The 27,291-nt window shown below is 48.0% G+C and overlaps 1 protein-coding gene across 4 annotated transcripts in view; it reads left to right on the top strand.

Moving 5' to 3' along the window:
* LOC127571540 (metabotropic glutamate receptor 2-like) overlaps nucleotides 1-22,954 on the top strand; it is a 57,160-nt gene extending 34,206 nt beyond the window's left edge. For all 4 annotated transcript variants that reach the window (XM_052018008.1, XM_052018007.1, XM_052018010.1 and 1 more), the window contains 4 exons: nucleotides 11,198-12,035; nucleotides 14,187-15,250; nucleotides 21,004-21,178; nucleotides 22,466-22,954. In XM_052018008.1, the coding sequence (XP_051873968.1) occupies nucleotides 11,198-12,035; nucleotides 14,187-15,250; nucleotides 21,004-21,178; nucleotides 22,466-22,539 (2,151 nt within the window). In that variant the 3' untranslated portion in view covers nucleotides 22,540-22,954. The remainder of the gene's footprint in view (nucleotides 1-11,197; nucleotides 12,036-14,186; nucleotides 15,251-21,003; nucleotides 21,179-22,465) is intronic.
* Nucleotides 22,955-27,291: the final 4,337 nt, after the last annotated feature.

Raw genomic sequence — 27,291 nt, 5'->3', positions numbered from 1 at the left:
ACAGTCTGTTAGGTGGACACTTATCAAATGTCTTCAAGAAGTGGAGATACATAACATCCATAAATACCTCCTTATTTATCATAGTAGTGGGCTCCTCAAGAAATGCAATAGTGTGTTAAACCAGTCTTTACAAATTCAGGCTGGCCCTCTGTGATTGATTCACATTTACCTTTATCTAAATGGTAGGTCACTATAACATTCTCGCTCTCAGAGATAGTTTATTGATCAAAAGAACTGACAGAGAGATATGCATCCTCTCTCTAATGCATGTTATAGAGAGATATGGCACAGCAACAGACCAATCAGCCCACTGAATCCATGTCAACCATCAACTACCCATTTGCATGAATCCTACATTAATCCCATTTTTTTATTCTCCCCACGTTCCCGTCAACTCCCCCAGATTCTACCACTCACCTATACATAAAGGGCAAGTTACAATAACCAATTAACCCACCAATCTGCACATCTTTGGGATGTGGGAGGAAACCAGAGCACCCAGAGGAAACTGAAGTGGTCATAGGGAGAACATGCAAACTCCATGCAGGTAGCGCCCAAGGTCACTGTGAACCTGGGTCTCTGGCACTGTGAGGCAGCAGCTCTAACAGCTGTGCCACTTCCAACTAGTTGATGATCACAACAACTTTTGGATGCCCAGTTTTAGGTGTGGTCATTCTTCTTGGTCAGTCTCATTCAGTCCCATTGATTGGTGGTCTTCAGTTTAAAGGTGAGATTCCATAGATGGCAGTGTGACAGGTTATCCACCTTGTTTGGATAAGTCAGTGCAAGGGTAGCGGGTGAGAACATTAGGCTACTAATAGTTTATATTATTAGTGATTCTCTTTCCTTGCATCCCATCTCCCTCTCCTCATATTGACATCATCGCCCCCTCCTCTAAAGAGCAACCCTTGACTTCCTATCCTTTCAAGCTGCTGCCTGTAACTAACCTCCCTTGGGGTCTGCCAAACATGTGCCAGCTCACCCAAAATACAGCACTGAGATGATGTTTATCAGAGCTACTGAGGGCATCTTAAGGATGTCACTATATCCCTCCTCATCCTTATCCAATCCTATGCAGCCTTTGACCGCACCAAGCTCCTCCGACATCCAGCAAACTCACTAGATTCCATTCGTGTCTATCCAAAGGATTATCTGCAAGGCTCCCCATTCATTCACATCTCAGACAGTCACAAAGGATCCACCTGTGTTCCCTTCTATTTCCCATTCAACGTTGTTCTTTAGCAATATCATCTCAAGCACAGCATCAACTCCCACATGCTGACTATGTCTAGCTGTTTGACACCACACCTACATAGAACATAAAACAGTCCAGCACAGGAACAGGCCCTTTGGCCCACAATGTCTGTGCCGACCATGATGCTAATTTAAACTCATCCCATCTGCCTGCACTTGATTCATATCCCTCGATTCCCTGCATGTTCATGTGTTTGTCTAAATGCCTCTTAAACATTGCTTTTGTACTCGCTTCCACCACTACTCCAGGAAGCGTGTCCCAGGCACCTACCACTCTCTGTGTAAAATACATGCTTTGTAAATCTCCTTTAAACTTTCTCCCTCTCACCTTAAAGCTAAGCCCTTTAGTATTTGACACTTCTACCTTGGGAAAAAAACTCTATCTCCCCTATCTATGCCTCATAATTTTAGAAATTTATATCAGGCCACCCCTCAGCCGCCAACACGTCAGGGGAGAGAAAAGGAAAAAGAAAATGAACAGGCAGATAGAGCAGAGAACCCTGGAGGCTGTTCCCCTCAACAACAGGTTTTCTGCTTTAGAAGCTGTTGAGGGGGATGACCTGCAGGGACCCAGCAGCAGTAGCCAGGGCTCTGGCACTGGGACTGGTCCTGATACTCAGAAGGGAAGGGAGAAGAAGAGGAAGGCAGTAGTGATAGGGGACTCGATAGTCAGGGAAACAGATAGGAGGTTCTGTGGCAGTGAGCATGAATCCCGGATGGTGTGTTGCCTCCCAGGTGCCAGGGTCCAGGATGTCTCTGATCGGGTCCACAGGATTCTTGAGCGGGAGGTAGAACAGCCAGAAGTCGTGGTTCATGTTGGTACCAACGACATAGCTAGGAAGAGGGATGAGGTCCTGAAAAGTGAGTTTAGGGAGCTAGGCAGAAGGCTGAAGAACAGGACCTCAAGGGTAGCAACCTCGGGATTGCTGCCAGTGCCACGCGATAGTGAAGGTAGGAATAGGAGGAGATGGCAAATAAATACGTGGATGAGAAGTTAGTGCAGGAGGGAAGGTTTTAGATTTTTTGATCATTGGGATCTCTTCTGGGGAAGGTGGGACCTGTACAGAGAGGACAGTTTACACCCGAACCTTGCAGCCAGGTTTCCTAGGGTGGGTTGGGAGGGTTTAAACTAGATTGCGAGGGGGATGGGAACCAGAGGGGTAGGTCAGAGGAAGAAGGGGATGGGGAAAAGTCAGATCTGACAGGTAGAGAAGCTTTGAGGAAGGAGAAGCAGAGTACAGGCTATAAAAGTAGAAAAGTGGATGGGCTAAAGTGCATTTACTTAAATGCAAGAAGTATCAGGAATGAGGGAGATGAACTGAGAGCTTGGATAAGTACATGGGACTACGATATTGTGGCTCTTACAGAAACTTGGCTGACATCAGGGCAGGAATGGATATTGAATATTCCTGGTTTTCAGTGTTTTAAAAGAGATAGGGAGGGGGAGAGAAGGGGGGGAGGGCTGGCGATACTGGTCAGGGATATTATTACAGCTGCAGAAAGGGTGGATAATGTAGAAGGATCCTCTCTAGAGTCAATATGGGTGGAAGTTAGGAATAAAAAAGGAGCAGTTACTCTACTGGGAGTATTCTATAGGCCCCCCGGTAGCAGCAGGGATACTGAGGAGCAGATTGGGAGGCAGATTTTGGAAAGGTGCAAGAATAACAGGGTTATTATAATGGGAGACTTCAACTTCCCAAATATTGATTGGCATCTGCTTAGTGCCAAAGGTTTAGACGGGGTAGAGTTTGTTAAGTGTGTCCAGGATGGATTCATGTCACAGTATGTTGACAGGCCGACTAGAAGGAATGCCATATTAGATCTAGTTTTAGGTAATGAACTGGGTCAGGTGACAGATCTATCGGTGGGGGAGCATTTGGGGGACAGCGACCACTGCTCCATAACCTTTGGCATTGTCATGGACAGGGATAGGAGCAAAGAGGACAGGAAGATATTTAATTGGGGAAAGGTGAATTATGAGGCTATAAGGCAAGAACTTGAGAGTGTAAATTGGGGTGACATTGTTGAGGGGAAATGTACTATGGAGATGTGGTCGATGTTCAGGGGTCTCTTGCAGGATGTTAGGGATAAATTTGTCCCAGTGAGGCAGAGAAAGAATGGCAGGGTGAAGGAACCATGGGTGACAAGAGAGGTGGAATAACTAGCTAGGAAGAAGAAGGCAGCATACATAAGGTGTAAGCAGCAAGGATCAGATAGGGCTCATGAGGAATATAGGGTAGCAAGGAAGGAACTTAAGAAGGGGCTGAGGAGAGCAAGAAGGGGACATAAAAAGACTTTGGCGAGTAGGGTTAAGGAGAATCCCAAGGCTTCTTTCTCGTATGTGAAGAGCAGAAGGATGGCTAGAGTAAAGGTAGGTCCGATTAGAGACAAAGGTGGGAAGATGTGCCTGGAAGCTGTGGAAGTGGGTGAGGTTCTCAATGAATACTTCTCTTCAGTATTCACCAATGAGAGGGGTCTTGAATGCGGTGAAGACCGTGTTGGTAAGGTTAATCTTCTAGAGCATGTAGATATCAAGAAAGAGGATGTGTTGGAACTGTTAGAAAATATTAGGACAGATAAGTCCCCAGGCCCTGACGGAATATTCCCCAGGCTGCTTCCGGAAGCGAGGGAGGAGATTGCTGAACCATTGGCTAGGATCCTTGAGTCCTTGTTGTCCACAGGAATGGTGCCAGAACATTGGAGGGTGGCAAATGTTGTCCCTTTATTCAAAAAAGGTAGTAGGGATAGTCCAGGGAATTACAGACCAGTGAGCCTTACGCCTGTGGCGGGCAAGTTGTTAGGACGGATTCTAAGAGATAGGATATATGAGCATTTAGAGAATCATGGACTAATTAGGGACAACCAGCATGGCTTTGTGAAGGGAAGATCTTGCCTCACAAGTCTGATAGGGTTCTTTGAGGAGATGACCAGGAAGATTGATGAGGGTAGTGCAGTAGATGTGGTCTACATGGATTTTAGTAAGGTGTTTGACAAAGTTCCACATGGTAGGCTTCTTCATAAGGTCAGAAGGCATGGGATCCAGGGAGGCTTGGCCGTGTGGATTCAGAATTGGCTTGCCTGTAGAAAGCAGAGGGTTGTGGTGGAGGGAGTGCATTTGGATTGGAGGGCTGTGACTAGTGAAGTCCCACAGGGATCCGTTCTGGGACCTCTACTTTTCATGATATTTATTAATGACTTCGATGAGGGGGTGGGAGGGTGAGTTAGCAAGTTTGCAGACGACACAAAGATCGGTGGTGTTGTGAATAGTGTGGAGGGCTGTCAAAGCTTACAGAGGGATATTGATAGGATGCAGAACTGGGCTGAGAAGTGGCAGATGGAGTTCAATCTGGAGAAGTGTGAGGTGGTACACTTTGGAAGGACTAACTCCAAGGCAGAGTACAAGTTTAATGGCAGGATTCTGGGGAGTGTGGAGGAGCAGAGGGATCTGGGCGTTCATAGCCACAGATCACTGAAAGTTGCCTCACAGGTGGATAGGGTAGTTAAGAAAGCTTATGGGACGTTAGCTTTCATAAGTTGTGGGATCGAGTTTAAGAGCCGTGAAGTAATGATGCAGCTTTACAAAACTCTGGTTAGACCACACTTGGAGTACTGTGTCCAGTTCTGGTCGCCTCATTACAGAAAGGATGTGGAGGCGTTGGAAAGGGTGCAGAGGAGATTTACCAGGATGCTGCCTGGTTTAGAGAGTATGGATTATGAGGAGAGACTCAAGGAGCTAGGGCTTTACTCATTGAAGAGAAGGAGGATGAGGGGAGACATGATAGAGGTATACAAGATATTAAGAAGAATAGATAGAGTGGACAGGCACTGCCTCTTTCCCAGGGCACCAACGCTCAATACAAGAGGGCATGGCTTTAAGGTAATGAGTGGGAAGTTCAAGGGAGATGTCAGAGGGAAGTTTTTCACCCAGAGAGTGGTTGGTGCATGGAATGCGCTGTCTGGGGTGGTGGTGGAGGCAGGTACGTTGGTCAAGTTCAAGAGATTGTTAGATAAGCATATGGAGGAATTTAATATAAAGGGATATGTGGGAGGAAGGGGTTAGATAGTCCTAGGTGTCATTTGAAGTGTGCCACAACATGGTGGGCCGAAGGGTCTGTATTGTGCTGTATTGTTCTATGGTCCTATGGTTCTAAAACACCCTGGTTTGTCCAACCTCTCCTTATAGCAACACCCTGGTGAAGCTCTTCTTCAACCTCTCCAAAGCCTCTGCATCATTCCTGTAATGTGATGACCAGAAGTGCACACAATACTCCAAATGTGACCGAACCAAAGTTTTATACAGCTGCAGTTTTGCCAGCTTTTATAGTCAGTTCCCCGACCAATAAAGGCAAACCTACCGTACACCTTGCTTACCACCCTATCTACTTGTGTTGCCATTTACAGGAAGTTATGTACATGAACCTCTCCTGATCCTTCTATAATCTCAACATTGCAAACATCTTGTTTGACATCTGATACTGGATGAGCAAACACTTCCTTCCACCAGCCCAGGGAGGATTGTAGCCACTGTCTGTGGTGGCTGTTACAAACTCAGTTCCCTACCAACTGGCTGCATCCTTCTCCTTGGCAACTGCTTGAAGCTGACTCAGACTCTGAGCTGAGCTTCTACTGCAGATGTCTGCACTCACTAAGACAGCCTTGGTGACATCAGCCAGCCTTCCTCCTGCCTCAGATCATCAGCTCTGAACCTAATATATCTTCCACATTCCATGTTTGCTGACCCAGCTGCCTCTGGGTTAAGCAATGCCTTGATTCCCACCTCGTTTCCAGATCCTCTGTGGTCTAGCCCCTCCACATCTCTTTAACCTCCTCCAGCCCTTGAACCCTCCAAGACATTTCTGCTCCTCCAGCTATGACCTTCTGTTCACACCGCATGTTTAATAGCTGAACTCTAGGCATCTGTGCGTTCTACTGCCAGGACCTTGAGCTCTCAAAATCTTTCTGTAAACCTTTCCATCTCTCACAGGTGTTATTTTTAAACTGGCCAATCTGTCCAGGCTTTTCCTTATATTTGTGAAGCACCCTGGGATATCATGCTGTGTTAAAGGCACTGCATAAATAAGTGTGGCTATTGTTCTGTTTTGCTTATTTAAGTTGGTTCCCTCACTGCTACAGTCCAGTTACCCTTTGGAACCCCATCCCTCAACCCTCCTTAGTCAGTGCTGCATCTGTTGAACAGCCCTTGACAATGAATATTGAAATCGCTGCACAGAGTTTGTTGTATTTCCCTCTGTTTATCCAGCAGAGGGTTCTGCTCTGGTTATGAACCATATACATTAAGTTTTCCCTGATTTTAGAAAATGAACATTTAATAGGTCCCTTGCATTCTATATGAAGGGAGCTTAGCTACCAGCAAATTGGAGCAATGCTGCCCCCTCCTGGGAGCTCCTGAGGGAAGGCTGCAACCTTTCCATTTTAGAGTCATAGAGTCACAAAGCAATACAGCACAGATACATGGCCTTTGGCCCAACAAGTCCATGTTGACCAAGTTGTCTACCTAGCTAGTCTCAATTTTCTGCATTAGGCCAATATCCCTCCAGGCCCTTCCCCTCCATGTGCTTCATAAATGATACTATTGTACCTGCCTCAACCACTTCCTCTGGCAGCTCATTCCATATACTTACCACTCTCAGCGTGAAAATGTTGCCCCTCAGGTTCCTTTTAAACCTTTCCCCTCTCACCCTAAACCTATACCCCTAGTTTTGGACTCCCCTACCCTGGGGAAAGACTGTTACCATCTACCTTATCTATGCCTCTCATAATTTTAAACATTTCTATAAGGTTGCCCTTCATTTTCCTACATTCTGAGGAATAAAGACAGAGCCTGGCCAACCTCTCCGTGTAACTCAGGCCCTGTAGGCCTGGCAACATCCTCATAAATCTTTTCTGCACTCTTTCCAGTTTAACCATATCTTTAGAAAACAGGGTGACCAAATCTATGCTACTCCAAGTGTGGCCTCACCAGTGACTTATACAACTGCAACATAATATCCCAACTCCTATACACAGTGCCTCGACTAATGAAAGCCAGCATGCTAAATGCCTTTTTCACCACCTTGTCTACCCGCTTTCAACGAACTATGCACTTGTACTCATAGGTCCGTTTTTTCCAATACACTCCCTGGTGCCCTGCCATTCATAGTATAAATCCTATTCTGGTTTGACTTTTCAAAATGCATCACATCACACTTATCTGTATTGAAATCCATTTCACACTCCTCAGCCCGCTTCCCTAACTGATCAAGATCCCCCTGTAATCTACGATAACCTTCTTCACTATCAACAACACCTCCTAATTTTGTGTCATCTGCAAACTTACTGATCAAGCCTTCTGAAGGAACAGCAGGTCACAATTTATGCACAGATCTTCTTTGGTCATTAATGCTCCTGGGATCTTGCTGTGCACACACTGGTATTCTCATTTCCCACAATTACAACAAGGCCAACGCCTCCTGGAGTCACAAGAGGTGCTGAGGAATTGCAAGTCACTTTTCACATGCAATACGTAAGATACTGGAGGGAAATGGACAGTCATGTTTTGAGTCATTGGGACTGAAAGATAAGAGGAGAGAGAGCCAATATAAAGAGGTAATGGGAAGGGGTGGAGCAAGAGCTGGCAGGTGATAGGCGGATCCAGGTGAGGAGGGGTGATTATCCTTTAGTCCAGATGAAGGGTCTTGACCCGAAATCTCGACTGTCCATTTCCCTGCACAGATGCTGCCTGATCCGCGGAGTTCCTCCAGCAATTTGTGTGTTGCTCCAGATTCCAGCATCTAGTCTCTTCTGTCTTCAGTTTTCACATGGTCTTTGAAGTCTTTCTGCTAACCTGCCCTCCCCTCAGCTGACCTCTCACCCAGTGGAGGGAGGCCAATCAGCAGAGGGAGGGCCAGAGCGTGGAGATCCAATCCTGAGTGTGCTGTTGGCTGTCTCCGGGAGGAGGGGTAAGCACCCACCAGCAGTGACCAATAGAAGGTGGAATATCTTCCAGCTGCTGGGAGCCAGGTGTTTAGGGATGTGGAGGAAGGGAGAGGTGTAGTTACTGCTTGACAGGTTCCCTTGCAGTTACTGTCACTCCTCCCTCTTCAGGGTGGGGAGGTATTCTCCCAGAGCTGTCCCACAGTGCCTGTAAACGTAAGGTCAATGCTCTGACGTGGGGTATCCTGAAGTTCCACAGAAACTGTTGCAACAGAGTTGGGCAGCTTGGAGAGGTGTCCAGTCAACAGCTGAGGGACAGAATGGGAAGACTATGGAGTAATAATACTTGGATCTAACCTTTCTTATACACAGAGCTGCAGTGGAAAGCAGATCAGTCGTGTTTTCTCACTTGGCATGTTATTAATATTGATGAAACATGTGATCTATACTACCTATCATGAGGCAAGACCTCTGGAAGAGAGTCACCAGGATATCTGCCCACCCCACAGTGAATTGCCCTCACCATTTACAAAGGCAGCTTCAGAGATCATAGAGTGGTACAGCATAGAAACAGGCCCTTCGGCCCATCATGTTCATACTGCCAGTTGCACCTACCTAGACCAATCCCGTTTGCCCACATTAGGTCTGTAGCCTTCTAGAGGGCAGCACTGGAGGATTTAATTGGCCGCAGCGGCTTAAACTGGGGGGTGCAGCAGAGTGATTTTGCTGGGAAACATGTTGAACTGGCCTGGAATGCATTGTTTCTCCAGCGAGATTCCAATAGGGGAAGCAGAGAGTAGAAATGGGATTCACTTTGGAATGGAGCAGTACAAAAAGCTCTCTTCCTGGAGGAGTGGGAAAAGGAAATGGAAACCAGTCTGAGTGTACAGTACGTGTAGTGTACAGTAAAACTCCAATAATCTGCTGCCCGACTATTTGGAAATCCCCCAAGGTTCACAGTGAAAGTAAGGAATGAGGCAAATGGACAGGTGCAGCGGCCCAAACTGATGCATTTCAAAAGGTACCACAGATTACCTGTGGTTCCCCAGGTGAATCCCCATCCACTCACTGTCCCTTCCCACTCCCTGTGGCCCCAACTCCTGCACTTACTTCCCACTTACCGGGGCTCCAATCCCTATGCTCCCTTCCCACTTACCAGGGCCCCAATCCCTGCACTCCCTTCCCACTCGCCAGAAGCTCCCGCGCTGTCTTTAAACTCACCTGGTTCGGTTGGCTGTGCTCCTTTGAAATTTTCCTGGTTCTGTTTCTCGCCCTTCCTTTAAACTTAGGGTTCACTGTAAAATTTATTATCCTACTGTGTACTGTTTAAAGAAAAACTGAATGAATCATGCAATCGGGCATCAATACAATGACATCTGATATTTCAGAAAATCTGCTAGGCTGGCAAATTCCTGAGCATGCCAGATTAAAGGAGTTATATTAAAGATGTAGTGGCAGGAACGGTAGTGTAGCGGTTAGCGTAACGCTTTATAGCGCCAGCGACCCGGGTTTAAATCCAGCCACTGTCTGTACGGAGTTTATATGTTCTCCTCGTGTCTGTGTGGGTTTCCTCCGGGTGCTCCGGTTTCCTCCCACATTCCAAAGATGTACAGGTTAGGAAGTTGTGGGCATGCTGTGTTGGCGCCGGAAGCGTGGCGACACTTGCGGGCTGCCCCCAGAACACTACGCAAAAAGACGTATTTCACTGTGTGTTTTGATGTACATGTGACTAATAAAGATAAAGATACCTTAGTGGCCTTACCACGTCAGCTGAGATAACAGACATCATGAAAACAAAGGTAAAATCGTGCAGATGAGTAAACGTTAGAACCTCTCAGGCCAGGAGGAAATGGTGGAGTGAGGAAGAGTTAAAGTTTCTGGTCAGTGAGCTTTGAACCCTGTAGGGCTGGCCTCCAGCAGAAGGCTCGCAGTGGAAGGCATCAATCAAGTTGCTATCTTGGTCCAGAAGCAATTCACTGCAGTGTGGGCTGATATCCTGGTGAATCTCTTCCAGAGCTTTGACCTTAAGTCATGTCAGACACCAATATTAATAAGGAAAACAAAGTGATCACGTTTTTGATGAGATTTTAAGTAAGTACAGAGCCAGGAAAAGAGCATAACGAGTGCACTGGGTGGAAGGCAGCGGTAGCAAAAGGGAGATCAGAGGTGATAATTCCCCAGGAAACAAAGGTGGGGTTGGAGGAACTGAGGGGTAAGATGGGGTGTGAGAGGCCGCTGACCTAGCAGCAACTCTCATTCCCAATACTCCTCACATCTCGCTGCTGTTTAAACCCAGTCTCTCCTGACTTACAGGTTGCAGATGGCGAAAGTATGCTGCTTTCACTCCCCTCTTCATCACCACAACACACCCTTAAGCTCTTTTCCCTTTAGATCTGTCAGGGATTCCACCTGACAGGGAAGGTGTTGCCCAGAACTCCGACTGACAGCAGAAGTGTTGCCCCGGTTTCCGCCTAATGGGGAAGGTGTTGCCCAGAACTCCACCTGACGGGGAAGGTGTTACTCAGAGCTCCACCTGTCAGGGAAGGTGTTGCCCAGGAGTCCGCCTGATAGGGAAGTTGTTGCCCAGGGCTCCACCTGTCAGTGAAGATGTTGCCCAGGGCTCTGCCTTACAGGAAAGGTGTTGCCCAGATCTCTGCCTGGCAGGGAAGGTGTTGCCCAGGACTCCACCTTACAGGAAAGGTGTTGCCCAGATCTCTGCCTGACAGGGAGGGTGTTGCCCAGGACTCCACCTGACAGGGAAGGTGTTGCCCAGGGTTCTGCCTGCCAGCGAAGGTGTTGTCCAGGGCTCTGCCTGACAGGGAGGGTGTTGCCCAGGACTCCACCTTACAGGAAAGGTGTTGCCCAGATCTCTGCCTGACAGGGAGGGTGTTGCCCAGGACTCCACCTGTCAGGGAAGGTGTTGCCCAGGGCTCTGCCTGACAGGGAAGGTTTGTCCAGGGCTCTGCCTGACAGGGAAGTGCACTAACACTCTCCTCTCCGCCTTCTCCAGGTGGCCAACTTACTTCGCCTGTTCCAGATCCCCCAGATCAGCTACGCCTCCACCAGTGCCAAGCTGAGCGACAAGACTCGCTATGACTACTTTGCCCGGACCGTACCTCCTGATTTCTACCAGGCCAAAGCCATGTCTGACATCCTGCGCTTCTTCAACTGGACCTATGTCTCCACCGTGGCGTCCGAGGGCGACTATGGCGAGACCGGCATCGAGGCCTTCGAGCAGGAGGCTCGCTCCCGCAACATCTGCATCGCTACCTCGGAGAAGGTCGGCCGCTCGATGAACCAGAAGACCTACGATGGCGTCATCAAGGCCCTGATGCAGAAGCCGAATGCCAAGGTGGTAGTCCTGTTCACTAAGAGTGAGGACGCTCGAGAGTTGCTGGCTGCAGCCCACAGGCTTAACGTGTCCTACCTGTGGGTGGCCAGTGACGGCTGGGGAGCGCTGGAAAATGTGGTCAGAGGCAACGAGGAGGCCGCCAAGGGAGCCATCACCATTGAGTTGGCAGCTTATCCCATCAAGCAGTTTGCAACCTACTTTGTCAACCTCAACCCTTACAATAACAGCAGGAATTCCTGGTTTAGGGAGTTCTGGGAACAGAAGTTCCATTGCAACTTAAGGACACCGGGTTGCGGGAGGAACTCCCTGAAGAAGGCGAAGTTTGAGCAGGAGTCTAAGATCATGTTCGTACTGAATGCGGTGTATGCCATGGCTCACGCCCTGCACAACATGCAGCGAGCTCTCTGCCCCAACACCACCAGCATCTGTGAGAAGATGAGGCCCATGAATGGGAAGAAGTTCTACAAGGATTACATCATCAAAGTCCAGTTCGATGGTAAATGGCATCAGTGAGAAAAAGAGCCTGCATTTGCGCGGCACCCTTCACATTCTGTTTTGAAGTGTAGTCAAGGTGGCAATACAAGATACACAGCACCCTATTCGTGCACAGCAAGCTCCCACAAAGTCTGAAGATAAATGACCACCCTGATTTAGTGGTGTTGGTTGATAAATATTGGTAATTGGTTTATTATTGTACCTGCACCAAGATACAGTTCCATACCTAAGTACATCGAGGTAGTACAACAGAAAAATAAAACAGAATGCAGAATATAGTGTTACAGATGCAGACAAAGTGCAGTGCAGGTAGACAAATAAAGTGCAAGGGCCACCTTGAGGTAGATTGAGAGATCATCTTTATAGTAAAAGAAGTCTGTTCAAGAGTCTTATAACAACAGGATAGAAGCTGTCCTTGAGCCTGATGTTGCATGTTCTCAAGATATTTTATCTTCTGCCCAATGGAAGGGGGGAGAAGAGAGAATGACAGGGTGGAGGAGGGGTCCTTCATTATGTTGGCTGCTTTGGCGAGGCAGCAGGAACTGCAGACAGAGTCAATGGAGGGTAGGTTGGTTTGCGAGATGGACAGGGCTACGTTCACAACTCTCTGCAATTCCTTGTGGACCTTGGGCAAAGCAGTTGCCATACCAAGCTGTGATGCATCTGGATATGATGCTTTCTATGGAGCATCTGTAAAAATCGGTGAGGGTCATCAGGGACATGCTGAAGTTCCTTAGCCTTCTGAGGAAGTAGAGGTGCTAGTGTGTTTTCTTGGCTATAGCCATACTGAGTTAGATATTGGAGAGGACTCCCATTCACTCCAACAATAGGGGCATGGTGTCTTCTCTACTCTCCAGAGAGAAAGGGAACATGCTGTGTTGGCTCATCCTAAAGGCAGCACCCTTGTCTGTGCAGCACTCTAAGAGTATCGCATGTTTCCCTCAACTCAAGAACATCTGCCTCTCCAATTAGCTGATCCAGAGAGTGCAAATGTTAAATGTGAGGCCATAGTTATCCAGACAGTGGATTAGGGTCCTTTACAATGGCATGAAAGGCTGACAGAGCTGCAATAGGAAATGGACCAGGGGAGTAGTGGGTGTGATAAAGCAAGGATATCTGGGCAGCTCATCTTGTTCATGTAACTCCTGCTAGGATGAAGGTTGCGCTGACCACACAGGGAGGCCCAGACCTTTGCTGATGTCATGATTTGGGGAACGCCAATATGCTTCTTTAACCCAGGTCTGTGGAGTGCTTGCCCTGTCTGGTCATTATTCTTTAAGACCTCCTGAATAATGTGTTCCATTTACTACTTGTCTACCAGTGCACACCATCTAGCCTCACTCAGGAAGTGTAATCCCATCTGGGAGAGGGTCTGCTGGTCAGGAAAAGTAACACAGGACATCGTCAGGATGAAGAGTGCACCGATCAAAGTAGTCTCCAAACAGCTGCATTTGGATTTTAAAAGCAGGTTGATGACGAGAGAGAGTGATTCCCACTGGGAGAGGTGTAATGGATGCAAGGATTACATTAGCCAGAGTGCAAACCACGTTTAGAACATAGAACACAGAACAGTACAGCACGGGAACAGGCCCTTCGGCACACAATATCTGTGCCAAACACAATGCCAAATTAAACTAAATCTCTTCTGCCTGCACGTGATCCATGTCCCTCCATTCCCTGCATATCCATGTGCCTGTCTCAAAGACTCTTAAACACCACGTATCGCCTTCCACCACTACTCCTGACAGTGCGTGCCAGGCACCCAGCACTCTCTGTGTAAAAAAAACTTGCCCGCACATCTCCTTTGACCTTTCCCCCTCTATTTGACTTTTCTATCCTGGTAAAATGATTCTGACTCTCTACCCTATCCATGCCTCTCATCATTTTATAAATCTCTATCAGGTGTCCCCTCAGCCTTCACTGCTCTAGAGAAAACATTCCAAGTTTGTCCAGTCCCATGCCCTCTAATCCAGGCAGCACCCTGATGAACCTCTTCTGCACCCTCCCCAAAGCCTATAATAGGCTGACCAGAATTGCACACAATACTCCAAGTGCGGCCTAACCTAAGTTTCATTGAGCAGAAAATGTTTGTCTTGATCTGATCCTGTCACCTCGCAGATGCACCACTGAATATCTTCTCTTCTTCCCACAGCTCCGTTCAGACCTCATGACACCCACAGTGAGATTCGATTCGACGCATACGGAGATGGAATCGGCCGATACAATATCTTCAACTTCCAGAACAAAGGCGGGAGGTATGCCTACCAGAAGGTCGGCTACTGGGATGAAGGTCTGACTCTGAACACCAGCCTGATCCCCTGGGCGAATGCATCCATCCCAACGTCCCAGTGCAGTGACCCTTGCGCCAAGAATGAAGCAAAGAGCATGCAGCCGGGCGATGTTTGCTGCTGGCTCTGCATCGCTTGCCACCCTTACGAGTTTCTCTACGACGAGTTCACGTGCATGGACTGCGGGCCTGGCCGCTGGCCCACCGAGGACCTCAGCGCCTGCTACGACCTCCCCGAGGAGTACATCAAGTGGGAGGATGCCTGGGCCATTGGACCCCTCACCATCTCCTGCCTGGGCTTCATCTCCACCATTGCAGTGTTTGCGATCTTCATCAAAAACAACGATACGCCCGTGGTGAAGGCTTCGGGGCGAGAGCTCTGTTACATCCTCCTCATCGGGGTCTTCATGTGCTACAGCATGACCCTGATCTTCATCGCCAAGCCCTCGACTGCAGTCTGCACCCTGCGTCGCCTGGGGCTCGGCTCCTCCTTTGCCGTTTGCTACTCTGCCCTGCTGACCAAGACCAACCGCATCGCCAGGATCTTCAACGGCGTGAAGGACGGGACACAGAGGCCCCGGTGCATCAACCCCACCTCCCAGGTGGCCATCTGCCTGGCCCTCATCTCCTGCCAGCTGGTCGTGGTCACCATCTGGCTGCTGCTGGAAGCACCTGGCACCAGGAAGGAGACCACACCCGAGAAGAGGGACATTGTGACCCTCAAGTGCAACACCAAGGAGTCCAGCATGCTGACCTCCCTCACGTACACCGTCATCCTCATCGTGCTCTGCACCGTGTACGCGTTCAAAACCAGGAAGTGCCCCGAGAACTTCAACGAGGCCAAGTTCATTGGGTTCACCATGTACACCACCTGCATCATCTGGCTGGCCTTCCTGCCCATCTTTTATGTCACCTCCAGTGACTACCGGGTAAGCAGCACTCTCCTTGTAATGGAGAGAGCATTCGAAGACAAGCCCGCCCCACCCCACATCACTGACAGTGACCCACTTGACAAGTGCTCAATGATGCAACCAATTCTCTGATCAGCACATGAGTGACCTTTTAGAGGTGTGTAAAATCATGAGGGGCATAGATAAGGAAAATGCACAGGGTTGGGGAACCAAAAACCAAAGGGCATAGGTTTAAGGTGAGAGGGGAAAGATTAAAAGGGAACTGAGGGGCAACTTCTTCATGCAGAGGATGTCTCATGTATGGAATGCGCTATCAGAGGAAGCGGTTGAGGCAGGTACAATTACAATGTTTTTAAAACTTAAAAAAAGAACTTTATTTATACAGCACAGTAACAGGCCCTTCCGGCCCAACGAGTCTGCGCCGCCAGTTTAAACCCATGTTAACCTACCCGTGCGTCTTTGGAATGTGGGAGGAAACTGGAGCACCTGGAGGAAACCCACACAGACATGGGGCGAACGTACAAACTCCTTACAGACAGCGATGGGAATTGAACCCCGATCGCTGGCACTGTAAGAGCATCACGCTAACTACTGTACTATTGTGCGCTATGTTTAAAAGACACTTTGACAGGTACATGCATAGGAAGAGCTTAAAAGAATATGAGCCAAACTCAGGTAAGTGGATCTAGCTTAGATGGGTATCTTGGTTGGCATGGATGAGTTGGGCCAAAGGGCCTGTTTCCTGTATAGCTCTATGTCTCTATGAGGGAGAATAAGGAGCAGCAATGGGCCATCTGGTCCTTTGAACCTGCTCCACCATTAAATAACAACATGGCTGATCCTTACCTCAGCACTAACCCCATATCTCTTGATATCTTATGATCTCCCTCCTGGTCATTGTTCAGGGATCTCTTGCAGGATGTTAGGGATAAATTTGTCCCAGTGAGGCAGAGAAAGAATGGCAGGGTGAAGGAACCATGGGTGACAAGAGAGGTGGAACAACTAGTTAGGAGGAAGAAGGCAGTATACATCAGGTTTAGGAAGCAAGGATCAGATAGAAATCTTGAGGAATATAGGGTAGCAAGGAAGGAACTTAAGAAGGGGCTGAGGAGAGCAAGGGGACATGAAAAGGCTTTGGCGAGTAGGGTTAAGGAAAATCCCAAGGCTTTTTTCACTAATGTGAAGAGCAGAAGGATGACGAGAGTAAAGGTAGGACCGATTAGAGACACAGGCGGGAAGATGTGCCTGGAAGCTGTGGAAGTGGGTGAGGTTTTCAGTGAATACTTCTCTTCAGTATTCACCGAGGAGAGGGTCCTTGATGACGCTGAGGACAGTGTTGGTAAGGTTCGAGAGCATGTAGCTATCAAGAGAGAGGATGTGTTGGAGCTGTTAGAAAATATTAGGACAGATAAGTACCCGGGACCTGAAGAAATATTCCCCAGGCTGCTCCGCGAGGTGAGGGAGGAGACTGCTGAACCGTTAGCTAGGATCTTTGAGTCCTCGTTGTCCACGGGAATGGTACCAGAGGATTGGAGGGTAGCAAGTGTTGTTCCCTTATTCAAAAAAGGTAGTAGGGATAGTCCAGGGAATTACAGACCAGTGAGCCTTACGTCTGTGGTGGGCAAGCTGTTGGAAAGGATTCTAAGAGATAGGATCTATGAGCATTTAGAGAATCATGGACTGATTAGGGACAGCCAACATGGCTTTGTGAAGGGAAGATCATGTCCCACAAGCCTGATAGGATTCTTTGAGGAGGTGACCAGGCAGATTAATCAGGGAAGTGCAGTGGATGTGGTCTACATGGATTTTAATAAGGCGTTTGACAAGGTTCCACATGGTAGGCTTCTTCAGAAGGTCAGAGGGCATGGGATCCAGAGAGGCTTGGCTGTGTGGATTCAAAATTGGCTTGCCTGTAGAAAGCAGAGGGTTGTGGTGGAGGGAGTGCATTCAGATTAGAGGGCTGTGACTAGTGGTGTCCCACAAGGATTGGTTCTGGGACCTCTACTTTTCATGATATTTATTAATGACTTGGATGCGGGGCTAGAAGGGTGGGTTAGCAAGTTTGCAGGCGACACAAAGATCGGTGGTGTTGTGGATAGTGTGGAGGACTGTCGAAGATTGCAGAGGGATATTGATAGGATGCAGAGCTGGTCTGAGAAGTGGCAGATGGAGTTCAATCCGGAGAAGTGTGAGGTGGTACACTTTGGAAGGACAAACTCCAAGGCGGAGTCAAGGTTTATGGCAGGATTCTCGGGAGTGTGGAGGAGCAGAGGGATCTGGGGGTTCATATCCACAGATCACTGAAAGTTGCCTCACAGGTGGATAGGGTAGTTAAGAAAGCTTATGGGATGTTACCTTTCATAAGTCCTGGGATCGAGTTTAAGAGCCGCGCGGTAATGATGCAGCTCTACAAAACTCTGGTTAGACCACACTTGGAGTACTGTGTCCAGTTCTGGTCGCCTCATTATAGGAAGGATGTGGAAGTGTTGGAAAGGGTGCAGAGGAGATTTACCAGGATGCTGCCTGGTTTGGAGAGTATGGATTATGAGGAGAGACTAAAGGAGCTAGGGATTTACTCTTTGGAGAGAAGGAGGATGAGGGAAGACATGATAGAGGTGTACAAAATATTAAGAGGAATAGATAGAGTAGACAGCCAGCGCCTCTTTCCCAGGGCACCAATACTCAATACAAGAGGGCATGGCTTTAAAGTAATGGGTGGGAAGTTCAAGGGAGATATCAGAGGGAGGTTTTTTATCCAGAGAGTGGTTGGTGCATGGAATGTGCTGCCTGGGGTGGCGGTGGAGGCAGGTACGTTGGTCAAGTTCAAGAGATTGTTAGATAAGCATATGGAGGAATTTACAATAGGGGGATATATGGGAGGAAGGAGTTAGATACTCTTAGGCATGGTTTAAAGGTCGGCACAACATGGTGGGCCGAATGGCCTGTATTGTGCTGTACTGTTCTATGGTTTTATGAATGTACGCAGCCTCCACAGGAACCGAGGAGAGAGAATTCCAAAGGGTCACTATCCCCTGGGTGGAGAAATATCTCATCATCTCTGTCCTCAATGACTGACCCCCTGACTTTCACACTGTGACCCTATGGGTCAAGGCACCTGTAGTTCAGGGGAAACATCATTCCTGCACCTGCCCAGAAGCCTGTAAGAATTTATACGTCTCAACAAAATCTCTTCCAATTTTATTATTTTATTCTTGGTCCACAGTTCCAAACATGGCTCACTTGTGTTCCCATTTTCAATAAATATGTAAATTTCACAAAATACTCATGATCCCAAAATCTGGCTCTAGATTCAGCTTTAATCTGGCAAGTTACTGCAGTTATAATCACTGACCTATTCTTTACCCTTTCCCCTGGTGTTTTACCCTTTGCCCTGTTGATTTACCTTTTCCCCTGGTGTTTTACCATTTTCCCTGTTGATTTACCCTTTGTGCAGGTGTCTGCCTTGAATGCTGAGCGGGGACCTGATATAAAATCAAGAGGAGTATAGATTGTAGGCAACTTTTACCCATAGCAGAGGTGCCTAAAACCAGAGGGCATAGATTTAATGTAAGGGATAAATGGTTTAGGAAGGATCTGAGGAGGACATTTTTCAGCCAGAGGGTAGTTGGGATTTGGAACCCACTGCCTGAGGAAGTGATGGAGGCAGAGACTCTTACAATATTTAAGAAGAATCAGGATGAGCACTTGAATTACTAAGACATGGAAGGCTACAGACTGAGTGCTTTAAACAGGGTTAATATAGATGGGCATGGTTGGCATGAACATGGTGGGCTGAAAGGCCTGTTTCTGTGCTGAAAAACATGATGATACTGGAGGAACTCAGCAGGCCAGGCAGCATCTGTGGAGAAAAGCAGGCGGTCAACGTTTCGGGTCAGGAGCCTTCTTCAGGACTGAAGATAGGAAAAGGGGAAGCCCAATATGTAGGAGGGAAAAGCAGAGCAGTGATAGGTGGACAAAAGGGAGGAGGTGGGGTGGGCACAAGGTGGTGATAGGTAGATGCAGGTAAGAGATAGTGATAGGAAGGTGCGGGGCAGCAGGGGAGAGCAGATTCACCAGGGGATGGGTCAAAGATAAGAAGAGAGAGAAGAAAAAAAAAGGCTAGGAAAGGGAAGAAGACAAGAAGCATGGTGTGGGGGGTGGGGGTTGTGGGGAAGGGGGCTGGGGATTATCTAAAGTGGAAGAATTCAATAACAATAATTCAATTCCTAACAGCATGAATATTGAATTCTCCCACTTAAGGTAATCCCCACTCACCCATCATCGTGTTTTTCATCTAGATTCCAGCATCTGCAGTCCTTTGTTTCTCTGTTTCTGTGCTGTATGACCCTACCTTCCCCACTTAACACTGCCCTTCACCACCTCTTCCCTCCCTTCCCATCTCCCCAGAATAATTTCTCCTGTATTTTATCTGTGACACTCAGCATATCCCATTCAAAGCCATGAATTAAACAGCATTGACAAGTATACAATCCTTCATTGCTGCACGTGCCTTTGGCAAGCAGGTAAATGTGGAATGAAAAAGCTCCTTTATGCTTGAACAGTAACATTCATACTCTTAGTCACCAGCCACTAGTCTCCTCCTGCTGGGGTTTCCTTGTATCAAGGTCAGCCCTGCGGTAAACACTGCCATTTAAAATCAGCCTGCATTTGTCTAGGAGATCACTTTTCTTTGTTCATATTATTTTATGACCATTGAATAAGATTTGCTGAAAACACTGGAAATACTCAGCAGGTCAGGCAGTGTCTGTGAAAAGAGAACCAGAGCTAATGGAGACGCAAGAGAAAGTGTTGATACAGGGTCTTGACCCCAAACAGTGACCATCCCTCAGATGCTGCCTGACCCATTGAGTTCCTCCAGCAGTTTGTTTTTTGAAACAGAATGAATGTTTGGGGTCTTCATCCTAAAACATTAATTCCTTTCTCTCTCCACAGAGATGCCTGATCTGCTGGGTGTTACCGGCAGTTTCTGTTTTCATTTCAGGTTTCTGGCATCTGCAGCTTTTGATTTTCAGTAGGGTTTGCTGGCAGATTAACTATTAATTGTGGATGTAACAAACCAGCATCACTTGCGTCACATTGTCTTGCACGGCACGTTGCTTGTCTCTGTGTCTGTGTCTCTGACAGGTCTCTGTGTCTCTGACTTCATAGTAAAAGAAGTGAAAGAACTCACATTTGTCCTCTCTAACTTGTCCTTGGATGGGGCATCATCGGCAAGGCTGGTGTTCTTAGACCATCCTCAGCTGCCTTGGACACGTAGCGAAGGCCCTGGTGCAACAGGGCAAAGAGAAGGTTAAACATTAACCACTCCTTGGATTATGGTGAACCCCCTCCACATCAACAGGCAAGTAATGACTTGTTAAGAGAGGGCACTGATGTTTTATAGGTAACGTTGTAGTCTCTTTGCACAGAACCTGAATCCTGGGAGAACAGCAAATGAAATAGAAGACCATTTAAACAGGTGCTGGTGTTGATTGAGAGATAAACATTGAGAACTATTGGTTTTCCTTTGGGAAAATCTTCACCACCTATCCACAAAGCCAGGGTTTGAGATTTGATCTGTCTTAATGCAGCAAGTCCTGCAATCAGTTGGGTCATCTGTGGAGGGAAGTGCTGCCTGACCCGCTGAGTTCCTCCAGCAGTTTGTTTTTTGCTTCAGATTCCAGTTTTATCTGTCCCCTGTAATCAGCAGGTGGCTTTTAAAAAGGACCGGTGCTTTTAATAATCTGACACTGTCTCCTCTCTCCTCACAGGTCCAGACAACCACCATGTGCATCTCTGTAAGTCTGAGTGGCTCCGTTGTGTTAGGCTGCCTGTTCGCCCCCAAGATCCATATCATCCTCTTCCAGCCCCAGAAAAACGTAGTCACTCACCGGGTGGCAACCAGCCGTTTCAGTGTGACCGGCTCAGGGACTGTTCACTCCCACGGTGAGTATCTCCCTCTCCGGCATGCCCCCATCACAGAGTTTGGCCAGGAGAGGGGTGGGGAGATCAGCATGCCCTCAGACCCTCTACATCAATCACTGCCACCTTAAACCACTCATGTAGAGTCCTAGAGTAATACAGCACGGAAACAGGCTTTTGGCCCAACTGGTCCATGCTGACCAAGATGCCTATCTAAGCTCGTTCCATTTGTCTGCATTTGGCCCATATCCCTTTAAATCTTTCCTATTCATGTACCTGTCCGAAAGTCTTTTAAATGTTGTTATTGTACCTACCTCAACCACTTCCTCTGGCAGCTCTTTCCATATACGCACCACGCTCTGCGTGAGGAAGTTGCCCTTCGGGTCCCTTTGAAATCTTTCCCCTTAAACCTATGCCCTCTAGTTTTTGGTTCCCTTTCCATGGGAAACAGACCGTGTACAATCACCCCATCTATACCCCTCATGATTTTATACACCTCTATAAGATCACCCCTCAGTCTCCTATGCTCCAAGGAATAAAATCCTAGCCTGCCCAACCTCTCCCATTAACTCAGGCCATCGAGTCCTGGCAACATTCCCGTAACAGGGTGACCAAAACTGTAGACAACATCTTGTACAACTGCAACAAAACGTCCCAACTCCTGTACTCAGTGCCCTGACTGATGAAGGCCAGTGTGGTGAATGTCTTCTTCACCACCCTGTCTACCGGTGACTTCACTTTCAGGGAACCATGTACCTGTACTCCTTGGTCCCTCTGTTCCATAACACTCCCCAGGGCCCTACCCTTCACTGTGAAAGTCCTACCCTGGTTTGACTTCCCAAATGCAACACCTGGCACTTATCTGAATCGAACGCCATTTGCCATTCTTCGGCCTACCTACCTAGTTGATCATGATCCCCCTGTAATTTTCGATAACTTTCTGCACTGTCTATGATACCACCTATTTTGGTGTCATATATGACAGATGTCCTTGTTGCTCCTGCCTCCTCTCCTCTCTTCAAACTATTTGACTTACATTCGGGGGCATTTCCTTAGGGCAGACAAGCTTCCCGTTCCCTCCACTCTAGCAGCTCACCCACCGTATCCAAGAGTGGGCTGGTTAAATGGGGAGCATTACAAGGATGTCCTCATGAATGGAAGTGGGAGCACGAGGGACAACAGTGGCTCCAACATCACTGCCCACTGTGCCCACAGGTCTGGTCCTGCTCACTGCTGGGTCGTGACTGCGTTGTCTCCTAACCAATGAAACATTTAACGCTGAGTTAAGCTTCTCAACATTTCTCCCTCCAGTTTCCGCTGTGCACTACGTCCCGACTGTGTGTAATGGGCGAGAGATTGTGGACTCCACAACGTCGTCACTATGAAGATCGAAATCAGCCCTTGCTGTCCGCTCCTCCACTTTCCCTGACCCTTCCTCCCTCACTCTTTACCCCTTCCCTGTTCCATCTCCCCAGTCACACACCCTCCCCCCATCCCCCAACTCTTCCAGACCAGGGTACAAACTAAGTGTGTGACAAATCTGGTTATTATGTTCAATGTATAAAAGGTTTTTAATAAGTAGATAACTTGTGAGTTAGTATGTGTTGCTGTAATTAATGTAAATAAAGTGTTTTTTTTAAAGAATAGTCACTGGTAACGACTTATAGTTTTATGGCAGGTCAGTGGAGTCATTAAGACAAAGAGGCACTGAGGAGATACCAGTGAATAAAAACAGAGACACAAGAGACTGCAGATGCTGGAATCTGGAGCAACACACGACCTGCTGGAGGAACTCAGTGGGTCAGGCAGCGTCTGTGGAGTGAAATGGACAGTTAACGTTTCGGGTTGAAACCCTTCATCTGGCCTGAAAGATAGAGGGGACAGAGTCAGTATAAAGAGGTGAGGGGGAGGGTCAGAGCAAGAGCACGCAAGTGATGGGTGGATCCAGGTGAGGAGGGGAGTCACATGGAGGAGGGGAGAGTGGGAATAGTGACAGAGACTGGGAGGTGGTAGGTGGAGACAACAAAAGGCTGCAGATGATGGGATCTGGTGGGAGGGGAAGGTGAAGCATGGAACCAAATAAGGGAGGAGGGGAGGGCAGATGGGAACGGTGGGGGAGTGGGTGGAGCAGGGGAAAGAAACAGTGAGATGGGGGCTGGGAGGGTGGGGATGCACGGTGGGGTGGGTGTAGGTGGAACTGAGTAGATCATGAGGAAAGAAGAGAGGGACGGAGAGGTGGAGCAGGTTATCTGAAATTCATGACTCTCTCCTCCTGGCCTACCCAGTTCCTCCTACACCCACCTCACACCCAGCCCCCCCATCACACTGTTTCTCTCCCCTCCTCCACCCACTCCATTTGTCCATCACCCACACACTCCTCCCACTGGGTCTCCTCTCCTCCGCTGTTCCCATCTGCCCTCCCCACCTCCCTTATTTGGTTCCATGCTTCACCTTCCCCTCCCACCAGATCCCATCATCTGCAACCCCTTGTTGTCTCCACCTACCACCTCCCAGCCTCTGTCGCTATTCCTGCTCTTCCCTCCTCCATCTGCCTATCACCCCTCCTCACGTGGATCCACCCATCGCTTGCCAGCTCTTGCTCCGACCCTCCCCCTCACTTCTTTATACCGACTCTCTCCCCTCTATCTTTCAGGCCAGATGAAGGGGTTCAACCCGAAATGTTAACTGTCCATTTCCCTCCACAGATGCCGCCTGACCCACTGAGTTCCTCCAGCAGTTTGTTTTTTGTTTCAGTGAATGAAACTCTGGCAGCTCGTGCGTTCTCAGTGACCCAATGACGTCAAGTGCCATTACGTGAATGTTGCTTTAACAATAGATTCCCCGCCCTGTGCTGTGATTGGCTGCAGCCGTGCAGTGACTCAACTTCCCAGGTTTTCCACCTTTCCTTGAGGCTTCTCAGTTATCTACTGGCAGCAGCAAGCGAGGAGCCGGGAAGTATTCCATGATGATCCCATTCCATTTTCACAAGGAAGGATTGTAGGGTCTTGCACATGTTATAGTGAATGACGACATTAGATAGTGTGGACAGGAGGAGAGCTGGTGATTGGGTCGGACTGCTTGGGGAGGATATATCTTACTAAGTGAGTTACTAAGATCTGGAATACACTGGCTGGAAAAATGATAGCAGTGAGGTCCAATTGTGACTTTCAACTGGGGAATTGGTAAATAATTGACAAGGAAACAATTGTAGGGGAAGTGGTATTGACTGAATTGTTGCCACACACATTTTGGGCCAAATGTCTCCCTCCTCAACGTATTGTAAAATGCTATGATTTCATGAGTGCTTGTTTTGACCAGTTTTGTTGGAGGAAAACCAGCATCCAGAGACCCATAAGACCATAAGATATAGGAGCAGGATTAGGCCATTCGACCCATCGTGTCTGCTCCGCCATTCAATCATGGCTGATTTCTTTTTAACACCACTCTCTTGCTTTCTCCCTGTAACCCTTAATCCCCTTACCAATCAAGAACCTACCAATCTCTTCCTTAAATATATTCAATGACTTGGCCTTCACAGCTGTCTGTGGCAATGAATTCCACAGATTCACCATCCTCTGGCCGAAGAAATTCCTCCTCATCTCTGTTCTAAAGGAACATCCCTTCATTCCAAGGCTGTACCCTCTGGTCCCAGACTCTCCCACTTCTGGAAACATCCTCTCTACGTCCACTCTATCCGGGCCTTTGAGTATTCAGTAGGTTTCAATGATTCCCCTCTCATCCTTCTAAACTCCAGCAGTACAGGCCCAGAGCCATCAAACACTCTTCATACATTAAACCTTTCATTCCCGGGATCATTCTTGTGAACCTCCTCTGGACCATCTCCAGAGCCAGCACATCTTTCCTTGGATATGGGCCCAAAATTGCTCACTATACTTCAAGTGTGGTCTAATCAACGCCTTATAAAGCATCAGCAGTACATCTGTTTATATTCTAGTCCTCTCGAAATGAATGCTAACATTGCATTTGCCTTCCTTACTACCGACTCAACCCGCAAGTTAAATTTAGGGAATCCTGAACTAGGCCTCCCAAGTCCCTCTTTAACTGGATCCTTGCCTGTCTAACAAACAGACCACAATCAGTGAGGATAGGCAGCAATACCTCCGGCACGATTATTCTCAACACTGGTGCCCCACAAGGCTGCGTCCTCAGCCCTCTACTCTACTCTCTATACACTCATGACTGTGTGGCCAGATTCTGCTCTAACTCCATCTACGAGTTTGCAGATGATACCACCGTTGTAGGCCGTATCTCAAACAGCCATGAGTCGGAGTACAGGAAGGAGATAGAGAGCTTAATGGAATGGTATCATGACAACAACCTTTCCCTCAATGTCAACAAAAGAGCTGGTCATTGACTTCAGGAAAGGGGGCGGTGTACATGAACCTGTCTACGTCAATGGTGCTGAGGTCGAGAGGGTTGACAGCTTCAAGTTCCTGGGTATGAACATCACCAATAGCCTGTCCTGGTCAAATCACATAGATGCCATGGCCAAGAAAGCTCACCAGCTCCTCTACTTCCTCGGGAGGCTAAAGAAATTTGGTTTGTCCCCTTTGACTCTCACTAACTTTTACCAATGCACCACAGAAAGCATCCTATCTGGATGTATCACGGCTTGGTACGGCAACTGCTCTGCCCAGGACCGCAAGAAGCTGCAGAGAGTTGTGGACACAGCCCAGCGCATCACGGACACCAGCCTCCCCTCCTTGGACTCTGTCTTTACCTCTCGTTGTCTTGGTGTAGCAGCCAACATAATCAAAGACCCCACCCACCCGGGACATTCTCTCTTCTCTCCTCTTCCATCGGGTAGAAGATACAGGAGCCTGAGGGCATGTACCACCAGACTTAAGGACAGCTTCTACCCCACTGTGATAAGACTATTGAACGGTTCTTTTATACAATGAGATGATTATGACCTCATGATCTTCCTTGTTGTGACCTTGCAACTTATTGCACTGCACCTTCTCTGTAGCTGTGACACTTTACTCTGTACTGTTACTGTTTTCACCCTCGGTACAAGTGACAATAATATACCAATACCAATACCCTTTGCACCTCCAATTCGGGCAACTCCTGATGGGGCCTGTAGGTGCCACCCACTGTCCTGCTCACTGCCCAAGGAACCACTCTCAACAGGTGCACCCCAAGTGGCCTTGGGATGTGAACTCAGTGACACAGCTCAGCCCCACTCTGTCATATTCTCTCCAAAGCAGGAATAACCAAGAGGTGGCTACCTCTTCCCTTCCTGTTATCCCTCACTGCTCCTCTCTCCCCATCTGATACGAGTTAAAAGCAGCACACAAGCAAGGATCAAATCAGCAGCTGGAATCAAAGAGCACAGAAGAGGGCCATTCATTTTATTGGGGCTACATCCACTCTTTCCACAGGTGGTCTAATCAGCCCCACTACTCTTCTCCCAAGCTGTACAACATTTAACTAAGTGGCTCCAGGAGGCGGTCCTTGTTCCTGACATCACACTCTTTCAGGCCATGCATTCTGGATCACAGCAGATAAATATTTTCATGTCCTCTATTCAGCTAAATCTCTGGTCCTCCTGTTAACAGTGTTACAGCCCGAGATGCATTTTCTCCTTGTCTTCTCCATCAGAACCTCTCATCTAACCTCCATCTACCGCATCCAGTGTAACAACAATTCGAGGGACTCTGGGTTCATTCCACATCAGCTGGGGCATGCCACCACTTGCTATTGAATATTGCCATCTCATCTCTTTGACTGCTCTTCCATTGGGCAGGAATAGTCTGTTAAACGTGTTGGAGCAGTTGGAGTCCACTTTCCAGTCAGCAGATCTGTTTGGCACAAAATGTCCACCAGCCCTCCAACAAACTGATGACAAACACCCTCATGGGATGTCCGTGAATTGCAGGGAAGCCATGAAAGCAGGTCCAAGTAGATTAATGTGTGCAAGGGGAAAACCCTTCAGACACTGAGGAAAGGGCAGGGCAATGGGAACGATAGGATCTATTGTTCAACCAGCACAGGGAAAATGGGCCAAATGGCCTCCTTTACTGCATGATGTTGTGATTTGAAGAGGAAATAACAGGAAAAGATCAGAACTCAGTGAGCGCAAAAACTTTGGACTTGACAAAATGACTGAGGAG

Source organism: Pristis pectinata, chromosome 6 (assembly GCF_009764475.1).
Source record: "Pristis pectinata isolate sPriPec2 chromosome 6, sPriPec2.1.pri, whole genome shotgun sequence".
Taxonomy (NCBI): domain Eukaryota; kingdom Metazoa; phylum Chordata; class Chondrichthyes; order Rhinopristiformes; family Pristidae; genus Pristis; species Pristis pectinata.
The sequence above is the reverse complement of the archived record's forward strand: the minus strand, read 5'-3'. Positions and strand labels throughout refer to the sequence as shown.